Source organism: Loxodonta africana, chromosome 7 (assembly GCF_030014295.1).
Source record: "Loxodonta africana isolate mLoxAfr1 chromosome 7, mLoxAfr1.hap2, whole genome shotgun sequence".
NCBI classification, from domain to species: Eukaryota; Metazoa; Chordata; class Mammalia; order Proboscidea; family Elephantidae; genus Loxodonta; species Loxodonta africana.
The window spans coordinates 77,992,648-78,001,774 of record NC_087348.1 but is presented as its reverse complement, the minus strand read 5'-3'; the positions used below and the strand labels follow the sequence as shown (position 1 = coordinate 78,001,774).

Genomic DNA, 9,127 nt, shown 5'->3' with positions numbered 1-9,127 from the left:
AATAGCGTAGAGTTTAGTCTTGTGGATACAATGATACATGTAAGCTGGGATTGCAGAAAAAAGTTTTTGTGGTTACAGATAACTACAAGGATATTTTTATAAAAACTAATAAATTTCTGCTGAAACACTACCTAAAAATTTTATAGACAGTCATTTTGGTGTCACTCACTTTCACCTTGTGAGGTCTGCACACCTCACACCCCCTAACAATGCTACTGTCTGACATCTCAACAGTCACCAATAAAGATAATTATGGTATTTTTATGCAAATAACTCACACCCTCTAAGTTTGTTTGTCAACATCACCCTCCTCCTGAAGGTATTTTTTCTAAGCATGCTATGCTAATTTTTTTTTACAGCAATCTGTTAAAAAAAAATTGGCAAAGTAGCGCTTATGAAGGGTGCTGTTAGCAAATAAACGTAGAAACTCTTTGCCTTAGAGTTGATTTCAACTCACTGCAACCCTATAGGACAGAGTAGAACTGCCCCATAGGGCTTCAAAGGAGCAGCTGGTAGATCCAAACAGGTGACCTTTTTGTTAGTAGCTGAGTTCTTAACCACTGTTTCTCCGAAAAGCATAAGAAGGTCCAATAAATCAGTGCTTGGATGTTAATTCACACTCAATGAAGGAAGACCTGATATTTACAGAAAAACTGGAGCCCAATTCCCTCATTTGTAATATCCCAGAGCAGAGGCCCAAAGGGGATCCAGTGGCAGCATTCTGCAGAACCCATGAGGCATACTTTATAATTTGGACAGAGAGCTGTCCAGAGACTTCTTAGATTAGTTACTGACACTGTGTATTTAGTTAGGGATTTAGAAACAGCCTCAGCAAGTCCATATGAGGCAAAACAAGTCCTAAAGCCTCAGAGCTCATTTAGTGGGTGAAGTTTGCAGGAGTGGCAGGCTAGGGAACATGTCCAGGGGGCTCATTAAAACGCTGTTTCCTGGAGCAGTATGTTCAGGGGAGGTCATTTCAGCTGAAGTGATAAAACTGTGACTCCTGCCTGGCTCACTGCTGTCCCAAGAATGCGAGGCTGGGCACTACAGGGTCTCCATTGGGCGGCTTCTCCCTTATTTTTCCCCCAAACTTCTCCTGCACCCAGTTTTTATCATGGATACAAAGCAGGATAGAAATACATGAAAATGTGAATACCTGGACTAAAGAACTGAGTTGGAGTCGCTACGAGGCTGTGAGGGCTCTCTCAACAAGGAAAGTTGGATGAGACAAGGTAGGGGAAAGACAGCTCCCTGTTTCCACTGGATCCCTAGATTCTCTCAGCTACCTGTTTGCATCCACATCCATCCCCAGGGAGGACTTGTAATGCTAGTAAAATGGAGGAATTTTTGACTTCTGGTCTCAGACACAGTCATACACACACCTACATCCCACCCTTCCAAAAGAAGCACCTCCCCTTTCTTCACCTTCTTGAACATCTTTATGCCTTATGTGAACCTCAGGGCCATCAGTTGGTCAGGCAGCTGTACCTCTTCCCACTTGAGGTAAGGGCTCTTTCTTTGTTTCAAGAACTATGTGGAGTCTGGAAGTGCTGAGAAAGAGGGTCGGCACTTTACACTACTCTGTTTCTCCAGTTCTCTGGTGCTTTGGGCTTTATGGTTTACCCACTCCTTTCCAGGCACCTTGTACATGGAGAAAGTGTGGACTTGGGTTTCTCTACTTCCTGATGCTGCCCTCTGGAAAAAAGGCTCAGCACATAACCTTTAGTACATCTGGGTTGTTCTGGCTTCTAATAGTCTTTGCCCTAAAATGCGTAGTACCCCAAAGGGGACCATCTAGAATCAGTTGAAGTGCCTAGTTGATGCTAAAGTCCTATAGTGACAGAAAAAGTCAATTGAAGTCAATGAAATTTTTATTGGGCAATGATACAGAAAAATAACTTATCCAATATTTTCAATTTTTTAGTTCCATGTTCCATGTTCTTACTGTCTGTCCATTTCTTGTGAGGGTCAGCAATGTCTCTCTGTTAACCATGGTCTCTGATAACTGCTCTTGGTTTTAGGTCCCCACTCACCACCAGCAACTTTCCAGAAAGGGAGCTCTTCCTCTGTGAGAACAGGAACTGTGATCCCTGTGTATGTTCATTCACCCTGCTTTTAAGATAGCCCTAGGGAAGAGGAACCAGAGAACAGAAAAGGAGGGAAAGCAGGGAACTTGGATCAGAGGAAGGAAGGAGGTGAATTAAGATCATGATTCCTGATTATACTAGCTTACCTAAGTGCAGCATCTTTTGCTCTTTGAAATCATATCCAAACTCTTGGGGCAGAAATCTAGAGGAATGTGCTCAGCTAATTATTTTCCTTCCTTCCTTGATCCATCCATTCATCTTTTTATTGAAAATAATTTTTTTAAATCTAATATTTACCAGACACTAAGAATCATCTTTGAACTTGTCTTTTTGTGGTTGGCAATAGGCAAAGACAGGCTGGCAGTCAAAGTTTTGGTTTTGTGAGGCAAGAGAAAGATCTCAGACCCTAAGGAGTGATGAGACACAGTTTTAAAGAGGCCATTTTTCTGGTTTCTTTCCTAGACTTCACTGTGGCAAAAGTGCGGGGAGAAGATTCTTGCAGTAAGCTTCAGATACTCAGACCTTCACGCATCCCTTTGCCAGCACTACCCTCATCCTTCTTTACTTAGCTACCTTCTATTCATCCTTAGCTTGTAGTTTTTTGTCACTTATTTGCAGAATCCTTTCCTAAAACTTCAGTTATATGGACTCTTATTTTCTTATATTGTTCTTTATACATCAGTAATCACGATCAGATGTATGTAGTTGTTTGTATCATGAATTTTTCACATCTGTGAAGTAACCCTAGACCAGGTGGTTCCTTGGAAAATATTTATTGAATGAATGAAGGAGCAGCTGGATCAGATGGCCTTTCCAACTTCAGGATTTTGTGATCCTACCAATTAAATGTTCCAACTCTGAGACGGCCAGGGTGGTGACATAAACAAAATATTGGAGGAATAGGTGCCAATAATACAAAGGACAGATGAAGAATTCTTGTCTTCTGCAAAATATTTCCTAAGCTCCCTGTCCAACTATGAAAAATCTTCATTCACAAAGAGCCAGCTAAGTAAATGCTGTCCCACAAACCTCACAACTCTACTTCGTCTTCACCCTCAACTCCACTCTCCCAGTACTATCACATGAATTCATGATTCAGCATGACCAGTAACCTTCCTGGTATTGCTTACGTTTGTGAGATAGAGGTATCTGCTCTCCGTGTTCAGAATCTTACTGTGACTCTCAGGTGACAGGGTAGCTTTGGTTTACCTTTTCCCTTTTGTAGCTCACTCCTTTTATCATAAACACTTTGCCACGCTTTTGGAAAATTCTCCTCTCATCTTTCCCATGTTTCCTTCCTAACGAATATGTTATCATTATCTGTAAACAGGCAAACACCTTTTGTACTGTTCCTACAGATTTACCTCCAAAACATATACATCATACTATTCAGGGGGCCCAGAATTTACTTTCACTCCAGCAGAATAGCAGCTCATCAAGAATACAAGGAGATTACAACAGAACAAGTGGTCCAGGAGCCAATAGGCTCCTATCTTGAAGAAGCTTTCAACAAAAACAAGCCATGTGAATAAAGACATACATAACAACAAGGGAAGATGTTAAAGAGCTGCAATATAAATAACACTGTTTAAACAATTTTTGAATTGCAATCCCAAGTATGTTTTAAGCAGAAAGCCACCTGGATTTTAAACAAACGTCCACTACACTTTGTTAATATAAAGAGAAAGAAACTTATCTATTGACAAAGATGTTTGTGCTTATTTTCTTGGATACTTTATTAAAAGACATTTCTAAATGATTTGCTATTAACAATATACCCGTTCGCCACTTATCTGGTGTTTTTTCATAATTCAATCGAAAAGTTCAGAAATAAGAAGCGCAAGCTTAGCTGCCAAGAGGAAAAGATTTCATTCCATGCAATTTCTAATATTCATCCCTCAGGGACCTGGAACAACACAAAGCAAGGGTGCAGACCATAGGAAAGCTTTCATTGAGAATCCATCAAGGTATAGGCAAATTAAAAACAAACAAACAAACAAAGAAACCCCACAGAATGGAACTCTGGAACACCTCCTTCAGAAGTGGCTTCATCTTGATGGGCATTCTGAATGACAGTGGGTCTCCTGAACTGCTCTGTGCCATAATTGCAGTCCTGTACATGTTGGCCCTGACTAGCAATGGCCTGTTACTCCTGGTCATCACAATGGATGTACGACTCCATGCGCCCATGTACCTCCTGCTCGGGCAGCTCTCCCTCACGGACCTCCTCTTCACATCTGTTGTCACTCCCAAGACCCTTGTGGATTTTCTGCACCAAGAAAACACCATCTCCTTTGGAGGCTGTGCCCTTCAGATGTTCTTAGCATTAACATTGGGTAGTACAGAGGACCTTCTTCTGGCTTTCATGGCCTATGACAGGTATGTGGCCATTTGCCATCCTCTGAACTACATGGTCCTCATGAGGCCGAGGGTCTGCTGGCTCATGGTGGTCACTATCTGGATCCTGGCATCCCTGAGTTCTCTAGGACACACCTTGTATACCATGCATTTCCCTTTCTGCATGTCCCGGGAAATCAGGCACCTGCTCTGTGAGATACCACCTCTGCTGAAGTTGGCCTGTGCTGATACTTCCAGATATGAGCTCATGGTGTATGTGACAGGTGTGACTTTCCTCTTAATTCCCGTCTCTGTCATTGTTGCTTCCTACATATTAATCTTATTTACTGTGCTCCACATGTCCTCAAATGAGGGAAGGCAGAAAGCCCTTGTCACATGCTCTTCCCACCTTACTGTGGTTGGGATGTTCTATGGAACTGCCACATTCATGTATGTCTTGCCCAGTTCTTTCCACAGCCCCAAGCAGGACAACATCGTCTCTGTTTTCTACACAATTGTCACCCCAGCCCTGAACCCTCTCATCTACAGCCTGAGGAATAAGGAGGTCATAGGGGCCCTGAGGAGGGTCTTGGGAAAATATATGTTGCAGATACCCTCCACATTCTAGGACAGGCTCATGGCTTGCCTTTCTCCATTCTTTCTCCAAATCAGAGGATTTGTGCTATGAAGCATGTATTCACATAAGGCCAACATTACCACTTGCTGTCAAGTCGATTCAAACTCTTGGTGACCCCATGTGTGCAGAGTAGAGCTGTGCTCCATAGGATTTGCAGAGCTATGACCTTTCAGAAGCAGATCACCAGATCTTTCTTCTAAAGCATCTCTGGGTGGGTTTGAAGCACCAAATTTTCCATTAGTAGTCAAGTTCATAACCAATTGTGCCATCCAGAGACGAGGCCACCATAGTAGGGTGAAAGAATTGTAAATGTAATCAGTTCAATTCACCTTTAATATGATACACTCTCTGAGATGACGCATGTACTCTATAAAATTCCCCCCCCCCACCTTTTTTTTTTCCTCCTTTGTATCTTGTGAACATAGAGAACTTGAGCTGCACTTGCTTGGGACATATCATCCTCTCCTTGGAAGCTCACGTTATAAAAATGACAAGAAAAAGAAAAATATTGAGTAGGTGTCTTAGAGTCACTCTGTGGTAGGGCATCATCCTGACACAATTACTGAGTAGACATAGTTGGAGATAAAGTTTAAAATTCAACATAATGTAGCACTGAGAAACAGTAGTAGTTTTGGACTGACCAAACCAGGGGAAGAGTGCTACCCTTTGTACTGGATCTTTGACAAATGATAGAGACAAGAAGCCTTAAAAATATGTTCAACTTTCTGCTTATGATGCAGATAGATGCTTGAATAAATAGTAGGAAAGAATAATAGATGCATGTCTGCATCTGTACTCCAGACTTTAGGAGATGCTCATATCGATTACATAAATAAAGACAAATGCCTACATTGAGAAAGTGGAAGAGGCTAAAGAAGTGGAACCTGAAATTTCTACTTGGAAACTTTCACAGAGTCTTTCTGAAATAAGACGTTTTACTCTGACTAAAATAAAATAGAAATATAGAAATGATTAAAATAGAATGTAAAAAATTCAGATTTGAAGTGATAATTAGAGATACAGTAACAGTGAGGAAAATGTGTTGTGTATATTGTTTGAATAAAAGAAAAAGTGACTTACATGTAAATACAGATGTTTTGAAACATCAAAACAATTTCAAAGCGCTCTTATTCTTGAGGTTAGTATACACACACACGCACACACACACACATTTCCACCTTAAAGGAGGGATAAAATATAAAATTCACTTTCTAGCTTGCTCAAACATGCTTTATTGTTATCATTTGATTTACCACTGTGGGAAGATTTATTACAAAAGCTGGGAACTTAAATCCATTGAATTAAGAAGTTCCAAAATACCTTGGCTCCTCTAGGTGCCACTATTGTTGAGAACAGTGCTATGTGAAAACTCAGAAATAATTTTAAATTTCTTGATCTATATAGATAATCCAAAATGTAAAAGCGAAAGTGAATCAATCAAACTTAACCAAGTTCATTATAAAAACTGAGAAAATTCAGAAATTTAGAAAGAAGCAAAAATCTCCCATAAATTTTTCCTTTCATTCTTTTGTTATGCATGTATGTATTTTACTAAATTTTTACTTACTTGCTGATTAAAGTCCGAGATTTTTGTCATTTAAAATTGGTGCACCTTTTTTCTTGTTATGGGAGTACGTTATAAAGTATGGAAACCCCAGGTGCTACCTGGCCTTCTGTCATACCTTGCAGGAAGAGTATTCTATTGCATCAACCTCTTTTTACTTTTTTCCTTATCAATTACTACCACTGAACAAAAGTGCTATGTCTGCCTATCAGATTGAGCTTTTGGTACAAACTCCTAGTGCTAGAATTGAGACTGATTCTTGAGTACAATCATGAGCCTGGAATCAGACTGCCTGGGTTTTATTTGCAGCTCTACCACCACTACTGTCTGTGAGACCTGGGTGTGTTACTTAAACCCTCAGTAAAAATGGGTTTGAAAAGTATGTCCCTCATACAGTTGTGAATGTTAAGTTAGTTTATATACGTAAAGTGCTTACAACAGTGCCTGGGATAAATAAGCTCTCAATAAGTATTTTCCACAATCGTCAATCCTGCTGGAACTCCTGAGCTCCACTATCCAGGCCAGTCATTTTAGCCCTCATATGTCATATCACAACATTGTCGATTACGGGTTGACTAGCCAGAAGGCATGCTGAAGTAGAGTTTGGAGTTTCTGTGGGATGTTTATCAGGGACCAATTTCTATAAAAGGAAAGGGGAGGAAGCAGCACTGGACAGAGGGAAAATGGAATTCGATGCAAGCTCAACAAAGCTTGTCCAGCACGGCAGAAATCTCTGGAGTGAGAATTGCCAGCCAGAGTCATCCGACATCAGGCCAAACAGAGTGGACCCTCCCTAGCTCAGCCATGGATACTGGCTGCCCCAGAAGAGAGAGAACCGGGGGCAAATGCTCTCTGCAACTGAGACAGACCCCGAAGTTGCTGAGAGCTGGAGGCTGTAAATTGGCCGCACTCCCAAGAGCTGGGCTGCAAATTTTTTCTTTCCCGAACAGGTACTTGCTCCTCCTTTTGTCTTCACTCCCAGAGCTCAGCAGAGTAAATGAAAGCCTGAGGCAATCCTTGAGTAATTTCCCTAGAGACTCCCAGGAAGGCTCCGAGGAAGACCTGGGCAGTACATCTTTGTGTCTACTGCATTATTGGATAGGCTGACTCAAGGATTATATAATTTTTAGAATACACAATTACTTGAATTTGTTATTTACTATTAATTAGAGACACAATCTCCTGATGTTATGTGGTAGTTTTTGGTCTTGTGTTTTGTAGAACTGCAAATAACTTCTCAAGAGTAAAATACACAAATCTTTAACCACAACGCTTGCAATTTATTGCTCTCTGGGACCTCAACCAACTTGGTATTTAACCTCATAAAATCTTTTTCTAACATTCTAAAATTACATTCCTAATGAAATATATAAACCCCTGTTCCTCACATGCTTTTTGAATCAGCTTTATCATCTTACAATTTCCCTCATTATTAAATTAGTAAATATATCATCACTCCAGGGGAGAAAAATGTGGCAGCTTGCTTCTGTAAAGATTTACAGCCTTGGAAACTCTATGGGGCAGTACTATCCTGTCCTATAAGGTCTCTGTTGCATAAGTCCGAACCAACTCAGCGGCAGTGGGTTTGGCTTTGGTTTGGTTCTATTTGCAGAAGTAATATTTTAAAATTTTGAAAATTATACTTCAGCATGAAGAAAGAAGAAGGAACAAAGAGATTTATGAGTTTTTTCTTTCTATCTGACAAAGAAAATGATAGTGTATATACTTTATAAAATAGAAAATGTAAATTTTAATATCATTACCTATGATGATCAATGAGCGTAAAAATGACCTAGATTGTCATCAGTTCTAAGCGTGTGGATTATAGGATTACAGCCAAGAAACCCTATGGAGCAGCAGTACTCTGTAACACATGGGGTGGTCGGTCATGAGTCGGAATCTACTCAACAGCAACAGTTTTTGTTTTTGTTTCTTTTAATGGCCAGTGAGTTTGAGAATCTTTTCATGTGTTTTTCTGGCCATTTGGAAATCTCTGGTGAAATGTTTATTCAAATCCTTTGCCCATTTTTTGATAGGGCTGTGTTGTCTTTTTCTTGTTAAAATGTAGTGGTTATTTATATATCCTGGGTATTAACCCTTATCTGATATAAAAAAATATATATATATATGGTTCCCAAAAAACAATATCCCAGACTGTGTTGTCTCTTTACTTTGCTGATAATATTCTTTGATATACAACAGTTCTAAAATTTTTTTTTAATTAATTTTTAATGTGCTTTAAGTAAAAGTTTACAAATTAGGTCAGTCTCTCATAAAAATTTACGTACACCTTGCCATACACTCCTAATTGCGCTCCCTCCAGTGGGACAGCACAGTTCTTCCCTCCACTCTCTCTCCTCCTGTCCATTCGGGTAGCTCCTGGCCCCTTCTTCCCTCTCATCCCCCCTCCAGACGGGAGATGCCAACATAGTCTCATGTGACCACTTGATCCAAGTAGCTTGTTCTTCACCAGTACCATTTTCCACCCCCTATTCCAGTTCA

The 9,127-nt window shown here is 40.3% G+C and overlaps 1 protein-coding gene across 1 annotated transcript; it reads left to right on the top strand.

Moving 5' to 3' along the window:
• The first annotated feature begins 3,990 nt into the window (after positions 1 to 3,990).
• On the top strand, positions 3,991 to 5,237 carry LOC135231963 (olfactory receptor 2AG2-like). Its single transcript, XM_064289203.1, has one exon. The coding sequence runs from the start codon at positions 4,102 to 4,104 to the stop codon at positions 5,050 to 5,052; it is 951 nt and encodes a 316-aa protein (XP_064145273.1). The 5' UTR covers positions 3,991 to 4,101; the 3' UTR covers positions 5,053 to 5,237.
• Positions 5,238 to 9,127: the final 3,890 nt, after the last annotated feature.

What these genes read in the sequence shown, in the direction of transcription:
- LOC135231963 (XM_064289203.1), top strand. Translation starts at nt 4,102, where the DNA reads ATGGAACTCTGGAACACCTCCTTCAGAAGTGGCTTCATCTTGATGGGC.